This window comes from Dendrobates tinctorius, unplaced genomic scaffold (assembly GCF_039654945.1).
Source record: "Dendrobates tinctorius isolate UK_male_01 unplaced genomic scaffold, ASM3965494v1 ptg000063l, whole genome shotgun sequence".
Taxonomy (NCBI): Eukaryota; Metazoa; Chordata; class Amphibia; order Anura; family Dendrobatidae; genus Dendrobates; species Dendrobates tinctorius.
In genome coordinates, this window is record NW_027361731.1 from 22899844 (window position 1) to 22923497 (window position 23654).

The 23654-nt window shown below is 48.9% G+C and overlaps 1 protein-coding gene across 1 annotated transcript in view; it reads right to left on the reverse strand.

Moving 5' to 3' along the window:
* Positions 1-3912: 3912 nt before the first annotated feature.
* The window catches only part of TBCD (tubulin folding cofactor D), a 148234-nt gene continuing 128492 nt past the window's right edge, over positions 3913-23654 (reverse strand). The window contains exons 34-40 of the mRNA XM_073579958.1: positions 16300-16421; positions 16094-16171; positions 15861-15950; positions 4966-5053; positions 4518-4627; positions 4247-4331; positions 3913-4107 (exon numbers count right to left, since the gene is read on the reverse strand). Of these exons, the coding sequence (XP_073436059.1) occupies positions 4093-4107; positions 4247-4331; positions 4518-4627; positions 4966-5053; positions 15861-15950; positions 16094-16171; positions 16300-16421 (588 nt within the window). The 3' untranslated portion in view covers positions 3913-4092. The remainder of the gene's footprint in view (positions 4108-4246; positions 4332-4517; positions 4628-4965; positions 5054-15860; positions 15951-16093; positions 16172-16299; positions 16422-23654) is intronic.

The window sequence follows — 23654 nt, forward strand, 5'->3', positions numbered from 1 at the left end:
ATCTGCAGTAACAAAAAAAAAATAAAAATGCTGTGATCATTTAGGTTCAAAACGTGTCAGAATCTTCAGTAGAGGCATCCGATGTCTGTCACTCATGCACTTGATAGTCTATATATTTGTGTTCCCATTACAAGGGCCCATTTTTTTTGCAGGTCGAGTTGTAGTTTTGAATGTATCGTGTACTTGGAGTCGTTTTGGATCCATTCTCGTGTTTTGTTTTTTTTACTATAAAGATTTCGATCTGGTCAGAGGACGTTTCCCATGCACGCATTTGATATATATGTGTCCCGATTATGAGGGCTAATTTTTTTACAGCTCAAGTTGTATTTTTAAATGTATTGTGTACTCTGAGTTGGTTTGGATCCTGACTCGTGTTTGTTTTTTTTACTTTGAAGGTTTGGATCTCTTCAGATGACGTTTCCCACGCACGCATTTGATATATATTTATGTGTCCCCATTATGAGGGCTAATTTTTTTTTGCAGGTTGACTTCTAGTTTTGAATGTATTGTGTACTCTGAGTTGGTTTGGATCCCGAGTTGTTGTTTTTTTTTACTGTAAAGGACTTGATAAGTTTGGAGGATGTTCCCATTTCTCCCTCATGCATGCACTTGATATACGTTTCACCGTTATGAGGACTCATTTTTTGCTGGTCGATTTGTAGTTTTAAAGACCATCATTTATTTTACCATACAACGTACTGGAAAAACAGGATGAATTTGTAAGTATGGTGAAAAAAAAAATAAACTTCGTTTGTTTCACCATTTTCTCAGAACAGAAACTCTTGTATTTTTCAGCCAAATGAGTGTTCGTTGTTTTGCGTGGCGAGCTGATGGTTTTGTTGATTATTATGTACAACGTTTTGATCTTTTTTCCTCTACTTTATGGGTTGATTAACCCCTTCCTGACATCCGACGTACTATCCCGTCCATGGGACCCGGGCCCCTATGCCCATGGACGGGATAGTACGTCTACCGCGATCAGCGGCGCCCACGTGGTGAGCGCCGCTGATCGCGGCCGGGTGTCGGCTGATTATCACAGCTGACACCCGGCACAATGTGTCAGGCACCCCCGACACGTTAACCCCTTGTACACCGCAATCAAACATGATCGCTGTGTACCGGGGGTTAAAGGGAAGCATCGGCAGGGAGGGGGCTCCCTCCGTGCTTCCCTGAGCCCCCCACGGCAGCGCAATGTGCAGCGCTGCTGCGGGGGGCTCCTTTCCTGCAGGCCCCCGAATCCAAGATGGCGACGGGGGCCTGCAGGAAGCTGGCTCCTCAGTGCCTGCAAAGCGCAGGCATGAGGAAGCTTTCTGCACTGCCTGTGACAGATCGCTGATCTGTCACAGTGATCTGTGATGTGACAGATCAGCGATCTGTCACAGGACAGTGATGTCCCACCTGGGACTATTTAATAAAGTTAAAAAAAAAATAAAAGTGTTAAAATAATTAAAAAAAAATTGCCAAATAAATTAGAAAAAAAAAAAAATATTCCCCCAAATAAATCCATTTTTTGGAAATAAAAAAAAAACCAAACAATAAAAATATACATATTAGGTATCGCCGCGTCCGTAACGACCCGCCCTATAAAACTGTCCCATTAGTTAACCCCTTTAGCGAACCCCTTAAAAAATAAAAATAAAAAACGAAGCAAAAAATGATTTATTATCATACCGCCAAACAAAAAGTGTAATAACGCGCGATCAAAAAGACTCATATAAATATCCATGGTACTGCTGAAAACGTCATCTTGTCCCGCAAAAAACGAGCCGCCACACAGCATCATCCGCAAAAAAATGCAACATGGCGTCTGATCTCAATTCCAGCCAATTCTGAGTTGAAAAAGTCAAATGGTGCTCCTTCCCTTCCAAGCTCTGCCATGCGCCCAAACAGTTTTTTATCCCCACATGTAGGGTATCAGCCTACTCAGGACAAATTGCAAAACAATTTTTGGGGTCCAATTTCTCCTGTTACCCTTAGGAAAATAAAAAATTGGGGGCAAAAATATCATTTTTGTGGAAAAAATACGATTTTTTTATTATCACGTCCGAGCGTTATAAACTTCTGTGAAGCACTTGGGGGTTCAAAGTGCTCACCACACATCTAGATAAGTTCCGTGGGGGGGGTCTAGTTTCCAAAATGGGGTCACTTGTGGGGAGTTTCAATAGTTTAGGTACATCAGGGGCTCTCCAAACGCACGACACCCGCAGACCATTCCATCAAAGTCTGCATTCCAAAATGTCACTGCTTCCCTTCCGAGCCCCGACGTGTGTCCATACAGTAGTTTTCTCCCACATATGGAGTGTCAGCGTACTCATGACAAATTGGACAACAACTTTTGGGGTCCAATTTCTCCTGTTACCCTTGGGAAAATGAAAAAATTGGGGACTAATTGATCATGTTTGTGGAAAAAATACGATTTTTATATTTTCACGCCCGGGCGTTATAAACGTCTGTGAAGCACTGGGGGGTTCAAAGTGCTCACCACACATCTAGATAAGTGCCTTAGGGGGTCTAGTTTCCAAAATGGTGTCATTTGTGGGGGGTTTCCACTGTTTTGGTACATCAGGGGTTTTCCAATTGCGACATGGTGTCCGATCTCAATTCCAGCCAAAAACGTCAAATGGCGCTGCTTCCCTTCCGAGCTCTGCCATGCGCCCAAATAGTGGTTTACCCCCACATGTGGGGTATCAGCGTACTCAGGACAAATTGCACAATAACTTTTAGGGTCCTGTTACCCTTGGGAAAATAAAAATTGGGGTGAAAAGATCATTTTTGTGGAAAAAATATGATTTTTTAATTGTACCGCTGTACATTATAAACTTCTGTAAAGCCCTTGTGGGTTCAAAGTTCTCACCACATATCTAGATAAGTTCCTTGGGGGGTCTAGTTTCCAAAATGGGGTCACTTGTAGGGGGTTTCCACTGTTTAGGTACATCAGGGACTCTCCAAACGTGACATGGCGTCCGATCTGAATTCCAGCCAATTTTGCATTGAAAAAGTCAAACGGAGATCCTTCCATTCTGAGCTCTGCCATGCGCCGAAACAGTCGTTCCCCCCCACATATCAGGTATCAGCGTACTCAGGTAAAATTGCACAATAACTTTTCCAGTCCAATTTCTCCTGTTACCCTTGGTAAAATAAAAAAAATTGAACCTGAAGTATTTTTTTTGTGAAAAAAGTTAGATGTTCATTTTTTTTTAAATATTCAAAAAAAATCCTGTGTTGCACCTAAAGGGTTAATAAACTTATTGAATGTGGTTTTGAGCACCTTAAGGGGTGCAGTTTTTAGAATGGTGTCACTTTTGGGTATTTTCTACCATATAGACCCCTCAAAGTGGCTTCAAATGTGATGTGGTCCTAAAAATAAAATGGTGTTGTAAAAATGAGAAATCGCTGGTCAACTTTTAACCCTTATAACTTCCTAACAAAAAAAAATTTTGGTTCCAAAATTGTGCTGATGTAAAGTAAACATGTGGGAAATGTTAGTTATCAAGTTTTTTGTGTGCCGTATCTCTGTGATTTAAGGGCATAAAAACTCAAAGTTGGAAAATTGTGAAATTTTCAAAATTTTCGCCAAATTTCTGTTTTTCTCACAAATAAACGCAAGTTATTTGAATGAAATTTTACCACTAACATGAAGTACAATATGTCACGAGAAAACAATGTCAGAATTACCGGGATCCATTGAAGCGTTCCAGAGTTATGACCTCATAAAGGTACAGTGGTCAGAATTGTAAAAATTGGCCCGGTCATGAACGTGCAAACCACCCTTGGGGGTGAAGGGGTTAAATTTAATTTTCAAACATAAAAAGGGGGCAGCATGTCCAGCCCTCAGTCCTTGACGGAAATAGGGCAGCAGAGGCAATTTATTTTACGTGAAGCTAAAAAAGGAGGTTGTGATAACACACAGACTACAAAGACCATGATTTTATTACAGGTGCGTAAGGTCCACAACAACCTTGATAAGCATATAGCGCCCCCTGCTGGCCACCACCAGGACTGCACTTCACTGCTTCCTATTCAGGTCCCTTACAGGCAGCGCGAACTGTCTTTGTAAGCCTGGTTCTGTCTGTTGAGGTTCCTCCAGCGGCTTCATGACTGTGGGACCTGCAGGGAATAGATTTCATAGGCACTGGGCACTGTAATGCGTATATACTTGTGTATGTTTTACACTCTGAATTGACATTTGCGATTTGTGGTATATAACTACATTCATTTTTTCAGAAGACGGGAATCGGTCCCTCACCTTGGACACAAGGGTGGGTTTCGGCACCTTCAGCAGGTCACACAGCGAGTTGCGCTGCTCGCGGACATGGGTCAGGTCGGCGTCCCTGTACGGAGGAAGGGTTAAACTCATACAAATGTATGGAAGTAGGGGGAGGTGTAGATGGTGGTCTCCAGAACCTGTCCTCGATCCTTAACCCCTTATATGCCATCCATCCAGTCCATGAACGAGAGCGCAGTGTTTGTTATGGTATCCTCTGCGCTCACGTCTAAGCTCTGCCTTCCGTACTCACCAGCTGGTGTCGCTCAGCACAGTCATCACTTCATCCAGGACGTCGGCGTCCACGATATCATCGTACGTGATCAGCATCTCGTACACCTCGCTGGCCGTGGATTTCCTCACCTGTTGGAAAACAGTCAGAAAGACGATGTAAACGATATGGCCATAATTCTTGGACTCTGGAGTCCAAAAAAGGACTGAACAGTGGCGGTGCCGGCTCCGGGTTTACGCCTTGCAGCTTTCTATTTCTCGTCTTCCATTTTTGGGTGATGGATCCCTGCAAGTATGGCAATGGGAGCTGGGAGGAGGAGGCCACCACTACCAAGATCAACCACCTAAATGTCGCTGTGGCGATTGTCAGCGGCTTTGGAAAAGGTAATGTAGGCTGCCGGGCCATTCTGGGTGTTATAGCTCCACAGCTGCAAACCACTCGTCTCGTAATAATAGTGGCATATACTTACCACGGGGAACGGATGGCAAACCAAGAGGAGCAGCTGAAACAAAACCTTCCTCCGGATCTCTCCAGGGAATTGGATGAGGCCACAGAATCTGCAGAAGAGTGAGAAGAATTAATGTCGGACATAACAGGGCGGCTGCTGGAATCACAGCCCATGTCACAGCCTCTTTGTCCAGGCCAAGAGAACGTGCCGCCATGCTGAATGATCCCTCCTGACGCTTTAGGTGACCACTTCCTGCCACGCCAAAAGATTGTCTCGATCCATGTTTCACACTGCAGCACTGCTGACCTGCTGCTCAGTATAAAAGCAATTCAACGTGCCGCCCCCTTGTACCGAAACCGTATAAAGAAACCCTATCCCTGCTTAAACGAAGAGTCGGAAGAGCTCGTATCTGATCGGCTGTCCACCGAGAAAGAGGACAGACGCAAGAAGCACAGAGAGCGGAGCGAGCGGTGTACGGATCTATAGAAGATCAGACAGCGGAGCGAGCGGTGTACGGATCTACAGAAGATCAGACAGCGGAGCGAGCGGTGTACGGATCTACAGAAGATCAGACAGCGGAGCGAGCGGTGTACGGATCTATAGAAGATCAGACAGCGGAGCGAGCGGTGTACGGATCTATAGAAGATCAGACAGCGGAGCGAGCGGTGTACGGATCTATAGAAGATCAGAGAGCGGAGCGAGCGGTGTACGGATCTATAGAAGATCAGAGAGCGGAGCGAGCGGTGTACGGATCTATAGAAGATCAGAGAGCGGAGCGAGCGGTGTACGGATCTATAGAAGATCAGAGAGCGGAGCAAGCGGTGTACGGATCTATAGAAGATCAGAGAGCGGAGCGAGCGGTGTACGGATCTATAGAAGATCAGACAGCGGAGCGAGCAGTGTTGTGAGTTCATTTTCCCCTTCATTACCGAGGCCCGAGGAACTCCCTCTTCTGGTAAAGAAAGGTAGTGAGCCTGATTGTCAAACACCTGAGGCTGATGATGACTGGCTGAGTGGAGTTACGGACTGGATATAAGGCTGCCGACGCCCTTCTGCCCTGCGGGTGATTTCTCTGTGGGATCCTTGGAGACCAGTCTGAATTCCTGCTCCTCCAAAGCTAAGTTTGCTGCTCGGCCTTTTGCTTTTGTGCTTTGACTTTGTTTTTGCTTTGTTTTTCTGGATTTCTGCCATTCCCTGCTGGGGTGTGCTGAATTCATTTAGCTCTGTCTTCTGAAAATACCTGAGTGCTGATTCAGTTTTTGAAGCCTAGCTGCTTCAGGGCCTTTTTCATATCAGCTGGTTGGCTTATGTCTTTGATAGGGTTTTGGCAGATTGCAGACAGCAGCCTTCCTGTCCTTTCCTATCTAGGTAGTTTTGGGGCCCGTCTTTGCTCAGTCTATCTTTCTGTCTGTGTTAGTATTTTCATCTTGCTTCACCATCATTATATGTTGGGGGCTGCCTATTGCTTTGGGGTCTGCTCTAGGGCAGTTTAGATTTCCCCTTTCTTTCTTTAGACCTATGTATTTCTCCGGCTGTGATCGAGGGGTCTAGGGCATCGTAGGAACCCCCCACGGCTACTGCTAGTTGTGTTGATAGGTTCAGGGGTCTGCAATCTGATAGTTGCCAACTTCTCTGGTTTTCTGGACTTAGCTTGTATTTCTGCTTTTGCCTCCTACGGTGACTCATTCATAACAGAATCACCCGCCATACCGCAGATTCTAGGGTACTCAATAGCAGGAAAGAATTGTAAAAAAAAAAAAAAAGTGTGTATATTTTTTCCTCTTTATCTCTGAGGCCGTAGGGGGAATTTTTTTTTTCTCTCAATGGAGATAAAGCAATTGTCTGATCGTGAGGAGCAGCTCGCTGCGGAAGTGCGGGGAATTTCCGCCTACCTTGCTCATTCACATGCCGCTGAACCAAAGATTCCTACACCTGATGTATTTTTTGGGGATCGGTCTAAATTTTTGAATTTCAAAAATAATTGTAAATTATTTTTTGCCTTGAAGCCTAACTAGTCAGGGAGCTCCGCGCAGCAGGTTAAAATTGTCATCTCTTTGCTGCGTGGCGATCCCCAGGATTGGGCGTTTTCTTTGAAACCAGATGATCCTATTCTGACTAATGTGAACGCATTCTTTCAAGCTTTGGGGTTGTTGTATGACGAACCTAATGCCATTGATCAGGCTGAAAAGACCCTGCTGGCATTGAGCCAGGGTCGTGATTCTGCAGAATTGTACTGTCAAAAATTCCGAAAGTGGGCAGTACTTACTACCTGGAATGATAATGCCTTGGCTGCTCTCTTTCGGAAGGGGTTGTCAGAAGCCGTAAAAGATACTATGGTGGGATTTCCTGTTCCCTCTGGTCTTGACGATTCTATGTCATTAGCCATTCAGGTTGATCGGCGTTTGCGCGAACGCAAAGATGCACGAGAGGTGTTGCCACCTGTTGAACAAATGTCTGAACCTATGCAATGTGATAGAGTTTTTTCCAGAGAGCAGCGTCAGGAGTTCAGAAGGCGTAATAAGTTGTGTTTTTTCTGTGGAGATGCCTCGCATATTATTTCTGTCTGCCCCAAACGAGAGAAACGCTTTGCACACACGTTTTCTGTTGGGGGTGTTCAACCTAAGTTTCTTCTGGCTATTACTCTGATCTGCTCCCTGTCCACATTTTCTGCCAAGGCGTTCGTGGATTCGGGAGCAGCCCTAAACCTAATGGACTTGGATTTTGCTAAACGTTGTGGATTTCCGATGACACCTCTGCAGACGCCTATCCCTTTGAGGGGAATTGATGCTACTCCTTTGGCTAAAAATAAACCCCAGTTTTGGACCCAGGTGGTAATGCGGGTCGCCCCAGACCATCAAGAAAATTGCAGATTTCTGGTGTTGCATAATCTGCATGATACTGTTGTTCTGGGGTTTCCCTGGTTACAGATTCATAATCCAGTTTTGGATTGGAAATCTGTGTCTGTGGTGAGTTGGGGTTGTCGGTGTGCCCTTAGTGAGGCTCCGGTGTTTTCCACCTCTCCTCAGTCGCATGATGTTCCTGATTATTTGGTGGACTTTTATGATGTATTTAGTGAGAATGAGTCTGCGTCTCTGCCTCCTCATAGGAGTTATGACTGTGCAATTGAACTGAGCCCGGGGTGTAAATTTCCCAAGGGTCGGCTCTTCAATTTATCTGTACCCGAGCACGAGGCTATGCGATCCTATATTAAGGAGGTGTTGGAGAAGGGTCATATTAGACCATCCTCATCACCCTTGGGTGCCGTTTTTTTTTTGTAGCCAAAAACGATGGATCATTAAGACCTTGTATTGATTATCGTGCCCTCAACAAAATTACTGTTAAATATCAGTATCCGTTACCCCTGATTTCTGATCTATTCTCCAGAGTTAAAGGTGCTTGCTGGTTTACCAAGCTTGACCTCAGGGGGGCGTATAATCTTATTCGCATTAAGCATGGGGATGAATGGAAGACGGCGTTTAATACTCCGGAGGGACATTTTGAGTACCTGGTGATGCCTTTTGGGCTCACTAATGCCCCTTCTGTCTTCCAGTGCTTCATGAACGATATTTTCCGAGATTTTGTCGATAAATTTTTGATTATCTATCTGGATGATATTTTGATCTTCTCCAAGGATTGGGATTCTCATGTGGAACATATTCGGACTGTGTTCCGGATCTTGAGGGAAAATTCCCAGTATGTCAAGGGATCTAAATGCCTTTTTGGAGTACAGAGGATTTCTTTTTTGGGATTTATTTTGTCCCCGTCAACTATTGAAATGGACCCGGCCAAGGTACAGGCCATTCACGATTGGGTTCAGCCCACTTCTTTGAAGGCCCTCCAGAAGTTTTTGGGTTTTGCTAATTTTTATCGGAAATTTATAGCAAAATTTTCTAGTATTGCCAAGCCATTGACTGATTTGACTAAAAAGGGTGCTGATGTGTTAAATTGGTCTCCGGAGGCTGTTTCTTCCTTTCAGGAGTTGAAGCGAAGATTCACCTCCGCCCCGGTTTTGCGGCAACCTGATGTCTCACTTCCATTCCAGGTAGAGGTGGATGCTTCTGAGATTGGTGCAGGAGCCGTTTTGTCCCAAAAGGATCCTGTAACATCTAAAATGAATCCCTGTGCTTTCTTTTCCCGAAAGTTCTCTCCATCTGAACGTAACTATGATGTGGGGAATAGGGAACTGTTGGCCATGAAATGGGCATTTGAGGAGTGGAGACATTGGTTGAAGGGAGCTAAGCATCAAGTCGTGGTCCTCACTGACCATAAGAATTTGATTTACCTAGAGTCGGCTAAGCGCTTGAACCCTAGACAGGCTAGGTGGCCTTGTTTTTTACACGTTTTGATTTTGTGGTTTCTTTTCTTCCTGGAACAAAGAATGTCAAGGCAGACGCCCTCCCTAGGAGCTTCCTTGCTGATTCTCCTGTGGTGACCAAGCCTGCTACCATCTTAGGCGAAGGGGTAGTTCTTTCTGCCATCTCGCCCGATTTGAGACGTGCTCTGGAAGAGTTCCAAGAGGACAAACCTGAGCGTTGTCCCAGTGGAAAGTTGTATGTTCCTGACCAGTGGAAGAAGAGAGTGATGTCTGAAGTTCATTGCTCTGCTTTGGCTGGTCATCCAGGTATTTTTGGTACTAGAGATCTGGTGAGTCGGTTTTTTTGGTGGCCCTCCTTGTCTCGTGATGTCAGGAATTTTGTGCAGTCCTGTGGGACGTGCTCCCGGTCTAAATAGTGTTCTCGCTCTAGTGGGTTGTTAATGCCTTTGCCTGTCCCCAAGAGGCCATGGACCCATATTTCAATGGATTTCATCTCTGATATGCCTGTCTCTCAGAGGATGACTGTTATTTGGGTGATTTGTGATAGGTTCTCTAAGATGGTTCATCTTGTACCACTCCCTAAGTTGCCGTCTTCCTCTGAGTTGGTGCCCCTGTTTTTACAACAGGTGGTTCGTTTGCACGGGATTCCTGAGAACATTGTTTCTGACAGAGGAGTCCAGTTTGTGTCTAGATTTTGGAGAACTTTCTGTTCCAGGCTGGGAATTCAGTTGTCCTCCTCTGCTTTTCACCCTCAGACCAATGGGCAGACAGAGAGAACAAACCAGACCTTGGAGTCATATTTGAGATGTTTTATTTCTGCTGATCAGGATGATTGGGTTTCATTTTTGCCCTTGGCCGAATTTGCTTTGAATAATAGAGCCACTTTGATGTCACCTTTTTTTTGTAACTTTGGGTTTCATCCTCGATTTTCTTCAGGGCAGGTGGAGCCCTCTGCCTGCCCAGGTGTTGACACTGTGGTGGAGAGAATGCACCAGATCTGGGACCAAGTGGTGGATAAGTTATCTCTCTCCCAGGAGAAGGCCCAGCGGTTTTCCAACCGACATAGGACCATTGGTCCCCAGTTTGAGGTTGGTGATATGGTGTGGTTATCATCAAAAAATATTGCTATGAAGGTGGCTTCTCCTAAGTTTAAGCCTAGATTTATTGGACCTTACAAGATTGTGGAGATTATTAATCCGGTCTCTTTTCGTTTGGCTCTTCCTGTCACATTTAAAATCCATAATGTGTTCCATAAATCTTTGTTGAAGAGGTTTGTTGAACCTGTTGTTCCGGGGGTGGCACCTCCAGACCCTGTATTGGTTGAAGGTAACATGGAGTATGAGGTAGAAAAAGTACTGGATTCCCGTCTGGCTAGACGGAGACTCCAGTATTTGGTTAAGTGGAAGGGCTATGGTCAGGAGTATAATTCCTGGGTCTCTGCCTCTGATATTCATGCCAAACGATTGGTGCGTGCCTTTCATCGGGCTCACCCTGATCGCCCTGGTGGCGTAGTTGAGGGTTCGGTGACCCCTCCTAAAGGGGGAGGTACTGTTGTGAGTTCATTTTCCCCTTCATTACTGAGGCCCGAGGAACTCCCTCTTCTGGTAAAGAAAGGTAGTGCGCCTGATTGTCAAACACCTGAGGCTGATGATGACTGGCTGAGTGGAGTTACGGACTGGATATAAGGCTGCCGACGCCCTTCTGCCCTGCGGGTGATTTCTCTGTGGGATCCTTGGAGACCAGTCTGAATTCCTGCTCCTCCAAAGCTAAGTTTGCTGCTCTGCCTTTTGCTTTTGTGCTTTGACTTTGTTTTTGCTTTGTTTTTCTGGATTTCTGCCATTCCCTGCTGAGGTGTGCTGAATTCATTTAGCTCTGTCTTCTGAAAATACCTGAGTGCTGATTCAGTTTTTGAAGCCTAGCTGCTTCAGGGCCTTTTTCATATCAGCTGGTTGGCTTATGTCTTTGATAGGGTTTTGGCAGATTGCAGACAGCAGCCTTCCTGTCCTTTCCTATCTAGGTAGTTTTGGCGCCCCGTCTTTGCTCAGTCTATCTTTCTGTCTGTGTTAGTATTTTCATCTTGCTTCACCGTCATTATATGTTGGGGGCTGCCTATTGCTTTGGGGTCTGCTCTGGGGCAGTTTAGATTTCCCCTTTCTTTCTTTAGGCCTATGTATTTCTCCGGCTGTGATCGAGGGGTCTAGGGCATCGTAGGAACCCCCCACGGCTACTGCTAGTTGTGTTGATAGGTTCAGGGGTCTGCAATCTGATAGTTGCCAACTTCTCTGGTTTTCTGGACTTAGCTTGTATTTCTGCTTTTGCCTCCTACGGTGACTCATTCATAACAGAGCAGTGTACGATCTATAGAAGATCAGAGAGCAGAGCGAGCGGTGTACGGATCTATAGAAGATCAGAGAGCGGAGCGAGCGGTGTACGATCTACAGGGTGGGTCATTTATATGGATACACCTAAATAAAATGGGAATGGTTGGGGATACCAACATCCTGTTTGTGGCACATTAGTATATGGGAGAGGGGAAACGTTTCAAGATGGATGGTGACTATGGCGGCCATTTTGAAGTCAGCCATTTTGATCCAATGTTATTTTTTCCAATGGGAAGAGGGTCATGTGACATCAAACTTATTGAGAATTTCACAAGAAAAAGAATGGTGTGCTTGGTTTTAACTGGGAAATATGCAAATTGTCTCTTCACAGAGGAAGAGGACTAGAACTCTAGTGCCACCTATTGGAAGTAGCAATCCTAAAAGTCAATGTCGACCCATTAACGAGCCTTGTTACATGACTTAGGATAAAAGCCAAACCAGAACCTCAATTTGCAGACACTGTTTCTGGGTACTGCCCCTCTTCAGTGCAAAGTGTGAGATCTGGTTTGGCTGTGAGAGAGGCGTCTGACCGATATCCAAGAAGTATTGTTTCTCCTTGTGGAGAATGACATGCTAAGCATGCCAAGATGAGGAGACTTAAAGCCGCAATTCTCCTTCGGGAAATATGCTAAATGTCTCTTCAGAGAGGAAGAGGACTTGCTTTTTCCAGCTGCTGCAGCATCTCAGCGAGGATGACCCAAATCGGCACCCTGAATGTGCAGAATGGGCAAAACAAGAAATGGAACAGGACCCTCAGTTTACACAGAACATTATGTTCAGTGATGAGGCAGACTTTTTTGGGTGGGCCATTTATATGGATACACCTAAATAAAATGGGAACACAATTTCTACAAGAAAGGAGGAACACAAGTCCACTACAAAATAGTAGTAGCGGTCTCATGCTGCGACCTAGCGCCGGCCGTCGCACGTGACTGCGTCACCGGCGGCTTATGGTTGGCTTGGTTACGGGATTTAACTATTACTGCACACGTGCGGTTTAGATCGCTTTGATTGACTCTTTACGATCAGGTGACCCAGGGAACAATGTATTTAGAGGCAATGCTACTAATGTGAAGCCACGCCCCCCCTGAGGAAGAGAACTTTCTGTTTGTGAAACGTGCGTCGGGGTCAGACCGGTGTGCCCTAAGTCAGCCTCACAATGGGTAAGGGTCATTTATTTCCTTAAGACATGCAGGTATTTGGGGAATTTGTTACACATAGGGCTACTGGTATATACCAGTTTAATGCCCCTTCCCTGTTTTTTTTTTATTGCTAAACTGTTTTCCCTGGATGGGGTTTAATGCTATGAGACACACTTGCATGTATTTGTTATTTCTGGAGGTATGCACTACAGCTCTCTCAGTAGGGGTTTTTATCCCGAGTCCCATAGTGGATTAATATTAGCTTGTGCAGTTGCTGTTTAACTCTTTCATGACCTTTGCGCTAATGGCTTTGTACTTTTGGGTTAACACCTGGTCTATATCACTTCTGGGTAGTGATTTCTGATTGCCCTCATCACTTTACACTATGTATTTGATGGTTTTATGGCTTTTGCTCTTCTATGTGTCTTTTTGTATTATCTAAATAAAAATTTGTACTATTTTGTAGTGGACTTGTGTTCCTCCTTTCTTGTCCATATTGCAATAAAGTCCATACTACACTTATATATGGGGATACTCTGCACACGGGTGTATGATTTTTATAATGCAGCATTGGAGATTTTTTGCATCAACAATTTCTATCCGCTCCTCACGCGTTAACCTCTGCGACATGTCAATGGCTGTAAACAAAGAGAAATTTGTAACTAACTCATGAAAGAATAAAGTTACGTTAAAACCAAGCACACCATTGTTTTTCTTGTGAAATTCTCATTAAGTTTGATGTGTCACATGACCCTCTTCCCATTGGAAAAAATAAAGTTGGATCCAAAATGGCCGACTTCAAAATGTCCGCCATGGTCACCACCCATCTTGACAAGTTTTCCCCCTCCCACATACTAATGTGCCACAAACAGGAAGTTGATATCACCAACCATTCCCATTTTATTTAGGTGTATCCATATACATGGCCCACCCTGTACAGAAGTTCAGAGAGGAGCGAGCGGTGTACGTTCTACGGAAGATCAGAGAGGAGCAAGCGGTGTACGGACCTATAGAAGCTCAAAGCGCGGAGTGAGCAGTGTATGATCTATAGAAGCTCAGAGAGGAGGGAGCAGTGTACATTCTATGGAAGCACAGAGCGTGGAGTGAGCGGTGTACGATTTATAGAAGCTCAGACAGGAGCGAGTGGTGTATGATCTATAGAAGATCAGAGAGCGCGGTGTACGGATCTATAGAAAGCTCAGACAGCGGAGTGAGTGGTGTACGGTTCTATAGAAGCTCAAAGCGCGGAGTGAGCAGTGTATGATCTATAGAAGCTCAGAGAGCGGAGTGAGCGGTGTACGATCTATGGAAGCTCAGAGCGGAGTGAGCGGTGTATGATCTATATGATCTATAGAAGCTCAGAGAACGGAGTGAGCGGTGTATGATCTATAGAAGCTCAGAGAGCAGAGTGAGTGGTGTACGATCTACAGAAGTTCAGAGAGCGGAGTGAGCGGTGTACGATCTACAGAAGTTCAGAGAGCGGAGTGAGCGGTGTACGATCTATAGAAGCTCAGAGAGCGGTGTATGATCTATAGAAGCTCAAAGCGCGGAGTAAGCAGTGTACGATCTATAGAAGCTCAGAGAGCGGAGTGAGCAGTGTACGATCTATAGAAGCTCAGAGCAGAGTGAGCAGTGTACGATCTATAGAAGCTCAGAGTGCGAAGCGAGTGTTGTACGGATCCATAGAAGCTCAGAGCGGAGTGAGCGGTGTACGACCTATAGAAGATCAGAGAGAGGAGTGAGCGGTGTGCGATCTACAGAAGTTCAGAGAGCGGTGTATGATCTATAGAAGCTCAGAGAGCGGAGTGAGCGGTGTACGATCTATAGAAGCTCAGAGTGCGAAGCGAGTTGTACGGATCTATAGAAGCTCAGAGCGGAGTGAGCGGTGTATGACCTATAGAAGATCAGAGAGAGGAGTGAGCGGTGTACGATCTATAGAAGCTCAGAGAGAGGAGTGAGCGGTGAACGATCTACAGAAGCTCAGAGTGCGGAGCGAGTACTGTACGGATCTATAGAAGCTCAGAGAGAGGAGTGAGCGGTGAACGATCTATAGAAGCTCAGAGGGTGAAGCGAGTGTTGTATGTATCTATAGAAGCTCAGAGCGGAGTGAGCGGTGTACGACCTATAGAAGATCAGAGAGAGGAGTGAGCGGTGTACGATCTATAGAAGCTCAGAGAGAGGAGTGAGCGGTGAACGATCTATAGAAGCTCAGAGTGCGGAGCGAGTATTGTACGGATCTATAGAAGCTCAGAGAGAGGAGTGAGCGGTGTATGATCTATAGAAGCTCAGAGCGTTGAGCGAGCATTGTACGGATCTATAGAAGCTCAGAGCGTGGAGCGAGCGGTGTACGGATCTATAGAAGCTCAGAGAGCGGAGTGAGCAGTGTATGATCTACAGAAGCTTAGAGCGTGGAGTGAGCGGTGTACGATCTATAGAAGCTCAGAGCGTGGAGTGAGCGGTGTATGATCTATTGAAGCTCAGAGTGCGGAGTGAGCGGTGTATGATCTATAGAAGCTCAGAGAGGAGTGAGCGGTGAACGATCTATAGAAGCTCAGAGCGTGGAGCGAGCGTTGTATGGATCTATAGAAGCTCAGAGCGTGGAGCGAGCGGTGTACGGATCTATAGAAGCTCAGAGAGCGGAGTGAGCAGTGTACGATCTACAGAAGCTCAGAGCGTGGAGCGAGCGGTGTATGATCTATTGAAGCTCAGAGTGCGGAGCGAGCGGTCTCTAGGTGCATACTATGGATGAATGGACACATTTCGGTGATGATGTACTGTGCTGCCACTGCTCGAGTTCTCCTTTAATAACCCCGTAGTTTATACACAGAGCGGAGTAGGCGGCCGATGATGCCTGAGTAACAGATCTCCAGCTGTTATCAGGAACATTGTGCCGGTAATCTGGGAAGTCAGCAGAGGTGCGGAGCAAACGCCTGGTAAGTGTAATAGTCATGGGACCCAGAAGCTGAATGAAGGTTATAACTTCACACTTCCAGCCGCTCCCTGGCACAAAATAGCTGATAACATGGAACAACAGAGAGGAGAGCCCAGTTCAGGTGTTTGTGCGGATGTCGGACTTACACGGCGGTGCTAGATCTCAGCTTCTGGATGTCCTTGGACCTCTTAATCTCCTCTTTACAAAGCTCAAGTAATTCAGAGGCGAAGGGGTCACTGCAGGAGACAAAAGCACAGGGGTGACCACCCTTCCCGCGGGGTAATATCTGGCAGGGAGTGAACACTTTGTGGTGGCACAGGTACCACGTGACAGGCACGCAGCCTTCATCTTGTTCCCCGGGTGTAATACAAGTTCTTACTTTTCTTCCTGCGTGAAGGGCTCAAAGCAGCCATTGGCCAACATCTGATCCAGCATCTTCAGCAGAGGGATGGACACCCTGTATATAAAGAGAAAGGTGTATACTATAAAGCCTCAGAGTATAGGGTTGTTTTTTTATTTTCCCTTCCTCTACGGACCACTCAGCAATTCTTGCATCTGTACATCACGTATAACACATATCCGTACCGGTCATTGCGCTGGTTGTCCCTGAAGACTTGGAGCAGCGTCTTGGAGAAGTCATCCATGGCTTCAGCGTCACTCTGAATGGACCGTAAGTAATCAAAAAGGCTCTGAGCCGAGTATCTAACCTACAGGCAGAAGGCAAAATTCACATAAATTAGCAGAGCTCCGAAGGACAGACTGCAATGAAAAGGATTCATAAAAATGATAAGAATCTCTGTACGCACAGATGCCAGAAAGTAGCTCTGTACATATAGAAGCCAGAAAGGAGCTCTGTACATATAGATGCCAGAAAGGAGCGGTGTACATATAAATGCCAGAAAGGAGCGGTGTACATATAAATGCCAGAAAGGAGCGGTGTACATATAAATGCCAGAAAGGAGCGGTGTACATATAAATGCCAGAAAGGAGCGGTGTACATATAAATGTCAGAAAGGAGCTCTGTACATATAGGAGCCAGAAAGGAGCTCTGTACATATAGAAGCCAGAAAGGAGCGGTGTACATATAGATGCCAGAAAGGAGCTCTGTACATATAGATGCCAGAAAGGAGCTCTGTACATATAGATGCCAGAAAGGAGCTCTGTACATATAGATGCCAGAAAGGAGCTCTGTACATATAGATGCCAGAAAGGAGCTCTGTACATATAGATGCCAGAAAGGAGCTCTGTACATATAGATGCCAGAAAGGAGCTCTGTACATATAGATGCCAGAAAGGGGCTCTGTACATATAGATGCCAGAAAGGGGCTCTGTACATATAGATGCCAGAAAGGGGCTCTGTACATATAGATGAAAGAAAGGAGCTCTGTACATATAGATGCCAGAAAGGAGCTCTGTACATATAGATGCCAGAAAGGAGCTCTGTACATATAGATGCCAGAAAGGAGCTCTGTACATATAGATGCCAGAAAGGAGCTCTGTACATATAGATGCCAGAAAGGAGCTCTGTACATATAGATGCCAGAAAGGAGCTCTGTACATATAGATGCCAGAAAGGAGCTCTGTACATATAGATGCCAGAAAGGGGCTCTGTACATATAGATGCCAGAAAGAGGCTCTGTACATATAGATGCCAGAAAGAGGCTCTGTACATATAGATGCCAGAAAGGAGCGGTGTACATAAAGATGCCAGAAAGTAGCTCTGTACATATAGATGCAAGAAAGGAGCTCTGTACGTATAGATGCCAGAAAGGAGCTCTGTACATATAGATGCCAGAAAGGAGCTCTGTACATATAGATGCAAGAAAGGAGCTCTGTACATATAGATGCAAGAAAGGAGCTCTGTACATATAGATGCAAGAAAGGAGCTCTGTACGTATAGATGCCAGGATAAGCTCTGTAAATATGGATGCCAGAAAGGAGCTGTGTATAATACAGAATGTAACTCAGGATGAGTAGTGTAATGTATGTACACAGTGACTGCACCAGCAGAATAGTGAGTGCAGCTCTGGAGTATAATACAGGATGTAACGCAGGATCAGTAATGTAATGTATGTACACAGTGACTGCACCAGCAGAATAGTGAGTGCAGCTCTGGAGTATAATACAGGATGTAACTCAGGATCAGTAATGTATGTACACAGTGACTGCACCAGCAGAATAGTGAGGGCAGCTCTGGGGTATAACACGAGGTGACTCAGGATCAGTAATGTAATGTATGTACACAGTGACTGCACCAGCAGAATAGTGAGTGCAGCTCTGGGGTATAATACAGGATGTAACTCAGGATCAGTAATGTATGTACACAGTGACTGCACCAGAAGAATAGTGAGTGCAGCTCTGGAGTATAATACAGGATGTCACTCAGGATCAGTAATGTAATGTATGTACACAGTGACTGCACCAGCAGAATAGTGAGTGTAGCTCTGGAGTATAATACAGGATGTAACTCAGGATCAGTAATGTAATGTATGTACACAGTGACTGCACCAGGAGAATAGTGAATGCAGCTCTGGGGTATAATACAGGATGTAACTCAGGATCAGTAATGTAATGTATGTACACAGTGACTGCACCAGCAGAATAGTGAGTGCAGCTCTGGACACACCCAGGAAGAGGAGGAGCGTTTGTGCTGAGCTCTGCAGGCTAGGGTTTTGCTAAGCTCCTGGGAAGGGAGGTTTTTCCTGCAAGGACTTTCCATCTGCCCCCTTCCCAGGAAAGAGGACTCTCCCTGGGACTGAGCGCCTGGGCTGTGCCCCTGGCTCCCACCCCCTGGCAAGCCAGCTGGGGGTGGGGGGGACCTCATCCACCATCAGGAGGCCCAAGGCACAGCCAGCCAGTCCCAGTGATGGGGAAAAAGCGGACCCCAGGGGGCCGCAAGGCTCCAGGGTCCGGGACCCCTGAAGTGAAGGCTGTGGCGGGCCCTTCCCCCGGAGGTGCAGCAGCCGGCAGAGGTTAGGCGGGGCCCCCCCTTAACATCTGGGGCTCCAAGGTTGCGGGAGAGCCGGCTACCACCTACGCCTTCCGCATCCATGCCCACCTCTCCGAGTACGAGGAGGCCGGCAAGCAGCTCAGGAGACTCCGGGGGGAGTTGGAGGGAGCTCGGGTCATCAGTAAAAACAGGCTCCCTGCATCAAAGAGAGCGGAGGTCGCCGCCACGGTCAAGCGGCTGAAAGGGGAGATTCGGGCCCTGGAGGACCGGCAAAGTTCCATCATGGCCGGCAGCAGCCCCTTCCAGGAGAAGCTGCAGAACGAGGACCGGTTCAGGGCCATGGCCGGTGGGTCTCCTGGGGGGTCAGGAGTCCCCATCCAGGTGGAGGAAAGCGAGGAGGAGGAAGAGCAAGATGGCGCCCACACCACACCCGGGCCACCTCCACCTGAAGACCTGGCGGACACCAGCGTGAGCCAGGTAACATACAGTGGGATAGCCCCCGGGCAGGTGGCCCTCCCGCTGGACTCCAGTAACACGGAGGAAAGCGGGAGCGAGGGGGAGGATGGAGGGAGCAGGAGTAGTTCTGAGGGGGGCTGCCTCATCCTTAAGTACGGCAGACGGAATCCCCAGCACGGTTTGGCACGCTGTTGTTTGGGTATGAAGTCTGCCCGGAGGATGAGGCAACCGGGAAGAGGAGAAACAGGAGGCACAGGCGTAAGGCCTCTGAAGGCGTGGAGGAACAACTGGTTTTTGCTCCTCTTCCCGGGGCCCCTCTGTCCCGCTGTGTGGAACCCGCTACCCACCCCGGCTCGGGCCCTGTAGTGGGTCCGCAGCGAGGGAGCGGGGAGAGAGATGACTGTTGTGACCTGACTGTCGCATCTGGTGACAGTTCAGACCAGGGCAGCGACATGGAGGTCGGTGCTGGTTGTGGTGTTGGTGGTGGTGTCCAGGCTCAGCCCTCGGTGGCAAGGGGGGCTGGCCTGGCAACAGGTAAAGTTGGTACAGCCAGGGCCGCATCTCCGGCGGCGAGTGCTGGGGCTTCTAGGAAGGACAAACAGAACATCAAGCAGCAGCTGAGGCGGTGCAAAGTGCTGGTCGCTCCCATGTCGGCGCCCGTGGTGAGAGCGGGGTCTCCGGCACGTCGACCCAAAAAGGGGTCCGTGCAGGGGGCTCCGCCGCCGCTGGGCGACGAGGGGGAGTGGCCGGCCTTGCCTGTCTCAAGTGGTGGGCATAGGGTGGAGGCGGTGGTCCGTGAGGAGGGCGTGGCCTCCCCGAGTGTTGCCCGGCCTGCAAAGGCTGCGGCATGCGGGGGGCGTGTCCTCCTCGGCCATCATCACGCCCGCTGCGTCCACATCGCCCGGGGGGCGTGGCCTCGCAAGAGGTCACTGCTCTGCCCGTGGTGGCCGTGACTGGCGGGGGGCGTGGCCTCGGCAGTCGTGGCTCCGCCCGCTGTGCTCGCGTCACACGGGGGGGCCGTGGCTCTGTTTGGGGTGGCTGCGACCGGTGGGGGGCGTGGCCATGGCGGGCCCGCTGCCCTCTGTCCCACCCACCCTTCCAAGTAATGCTGTGCTGCCCCCAAAAGCTGGCGGTGAGTTGTCGGGGTCCCCGGCCCACCTACCTTCATCTGAGGGTGCGGGAACTCTGGCGCTCCCTGGCAAGCCGGCGGCGGGGGTGAAGAAAAGTGCAGGGCAGGGAGCGGTGCCAGTGGCCGTCCCTGCCCAGAGCAAGGAAAACTCAGGAAAAGGAAAAAAAAGTGGAGCTGAAACCAGGAGCTGCTGCTGCTCCTAGGCCCAGCAAGGGCAGTGTGCATGATGTCATCAGCACTGAGGCATCTAAAGGGGCAGCGGCGCTCCTGGACAGGAGCTGGAGTAGCTCCTAGCAAGAGAGCTCGGGGCCCCCAGCAGGCAAAGAGAGGAACTGCACTGGTTCAGGAAATATAAATAATGTAAATAATGTAAATAATGTTGCTATGTACACCAATTGTGCGAGTGAGAGTGAGTACGAAAGCGGAGTGGACATATTTGAGGAGATGTTTGCTGAAGTGAATGGTGATATGAGTGACATGGATGAGGGAGTGAGTGCTACTGTGAATGTGGGTGAGTGTGCTGGAGTGAATGCTGGGGTAAATGCAAATAATAAAAGAGTGAATGGGAGAGTGACTGGGAGGACGAATGAGGGTGCTGGCACAAGTGGTCGTAGTGGTGGGAGGGCTGGCCCGTCTGCCCCTCCGGCCGCGAGACCCCAACGCAATTATGCGGGGGCTGCGGCTGGGGGTCGGGGTGGTCCTGGGGAGGTCTCCTCGCCTCCAGGCTCCAGGGACGGCGTTTCGCACCGCCGTTTCCTGGAGGCTCTCAAAAGGGGAGATAGATTAATAGTGGTAGAGGGGAGGACAGTGGACTTGTCTTTCTGGATAGAGAGACACGGCCTTGCTGCCTTCTAAAATCAAAGGGAGGGAGGGACTGTTTGGTCTCTCCCCACAGCCGGGCAGGGACCGCCAAGAAGGAATGTGGTCCGTCTTAGGTGGGGGGGGGCAGTGAAGCATACCACCTAGGAGCAAGGTGGTGGAGCTCCTCCTTAAGATGGGCTTCGGGGCGAATGACATCTTTGCCCTGATACATCCTTCGGCGTCCCGCTTCCTCGACGTCAGCTTCGTGCGGCCAGAGGGGCTTGAGCTCTTCTGGTCGAATTACGAGCTGGTGCGAGAAGAGCCCGGATGGCGAGACTTCGTGGCTCAAGCGGTGTCTCGCCAAAATTCCGTCAAGCGAGTGACCGTGGTTACATGTAACGAGTCACTCGCAGGCGTGGACATCATGACGTGGCTTTCCCGTTACGGGGAGGTCACCGAGGTCCCAAAAAAGAACAGGGACGAGTTCAGCATCTGGATGGGGGGCTGGACCTTCATGGTCAAATTGAAGGTTTCCGGAGACACGGTCACCCACATCCCTTCCTCGGCGTTCCTTGGAAGGGACAGGATCCTGGTCTTCTACCAGGGGCAGCCGAAGATCTGCCACAAGTGCGGTGACCCCACCCACTTCAGCGCCAACTGCAAGGTGCAGAAGTGCGCGTTGTGTGGTGGGGTAGGTCACCTGGCCGCCTTGTGTAAGGATATTCGGTGCCACCTGTGTGGTGACCTGGGTCACCCTCTCAGCCGCTGCCCTCGCTATTTCTCTAATGCCGCCGCAGGCCCGGTGGGGGGAGACCGTGGGGGGGCAACCCCCGGTGGCGCTTCTGCTGTGGCAGGTGGTGGCGGAGGAGGAAGGGCAATGCTGCAAGGGGCCCCGCGTACCAGCGGAGGCAGGAAAAGCGCCAGGGAGGTAAGGGACAGGTGGAGCCTCGGGCAACCGGGGTGATGCCTGCTCCTCCCTCCAGGCCCGTGGCCAAAGCCTCTGAGGCTCTGGGGGAGAGTGCGGTGAGTGAGGAGATCAGGAGGATGGAGAGAGAGGAGAAAGCGGCTGACTCGGACGGTTCCTCTCGGTATGAAAGTGTCGATGAGGATGTCCAGGAGCAGCCTACAGCATCAGGTGGCAAAACCAGGCGTGCCAAGCGCAAAACGGGGGGGGGGGGGGGGGGGGGAGAAGGCTGACAAGCCTTCAAAGTCTCCCCCGCCCCCGACCACCAGGGTGTACACGGAAGGGCCCGCCGACCCCCCTCTGATCAGACTCTCCAACCGGTTCATCGCCCTCGGAAGTTCAGATGATGAGCCGCAAGACGAGGGTGCTGGGCCGGGGGCAACACCGGAGGGTCCTTCAGGGGATGGCGGAGTCCGTCCCTCAGGGGGCACTGTTCCTCCTGAGGGGGGGACATACCTGGAACCCGGGGGTGAGGACACCGGGGGGGGGGGGGGATGGACACGTCGGGAGCTTCCCTGAAAAGGAAGGTGTCTGACCCCTCCCCAGGTGGAGGTGATAGCGGGGCAGGGAAGAAACTGGCCATCCAACTCGATCGCCCATGATGGCTGAACTCGCCCCGTTGACGCTGGCGTCCGTTAATGTCGCCAGCATTAAGTCAGATGCGGCTCGCTTCACGGCCTTTGATTTTTTCTTCCGGATTGAGGCAGAAATTTTATTATTGCAAGAGACCAGACTAACAGACATGGGGGCCATCTATAAAGCACGGAGGGAGTGGAGGTGCGGGCCCTCATACTGGTCTCTTGCGGCCGAGCCGTATAGCGGGGTGGCAGTCCTTTTTAAGACTGCAGCTGTTGAATGCCGACGGGTTACTGAGTTGGAAATGGGGAGGTGCCTGATCCTAGATGTCTTCATGAGGGGACAGGAGCTCCGGCTCATCAACATCTACGGCCCGCAGTCCAAGTGGGACCGCAAATGTCTCTTCCTGAGGATCAAGCCCTTTCTTTTTACGAGCCGGCAGGTGGTCTTCGGTGGAGATTTCAACACCATTACGAGGTCCCGTGACCGGGTCGGTCCCGGAGATCGCCTGGCTTATGATAGCGTCGCGTTGAATAGCATAGCCAGTGAAGCTCGCCTGGTGGATGTCCACATCCGGCACACCCCAGGTCACGGGGGTTTCACCTACCATAGGGGTAGCAGTAGGTCTAGAATAGACAGGTTTCTTTTGAAGGAGGACGCCATCTTTTCTGCTGTGTCCGCCATTGAGGTGGAGTTCTCCGATCACTGTCTAATTTTCTTTTCTCTGAATGTTGCAGAGACTCCTCGGATGGAAAGAGGGCTGTGGAAGCTCAATTCGTCCCTGCTGGAAGAAGCGGAGGTGAGACAATCCTTCGAGGATTTTCTTGGATCTCTGTAGTAGTAAGTCAGAGTGGTGGGAGATCTTCAAAAAGCGGGTGGCGGGGTTCTTCCGTCAGCTCTTGAGCCTCAGGAGTCTGAACAGGCACCGCTTGTACCAGGCCCTGGGGAGGAAACTCGAGCAGCTTGTCTCGACTGGAGGTGACCGTGAGGAAATCTCCAGAGTGAAATCTTTACTCAAGAGGTGTCAGTATGATAGACACACATCTTTAGTTTTTGAGAGGGAC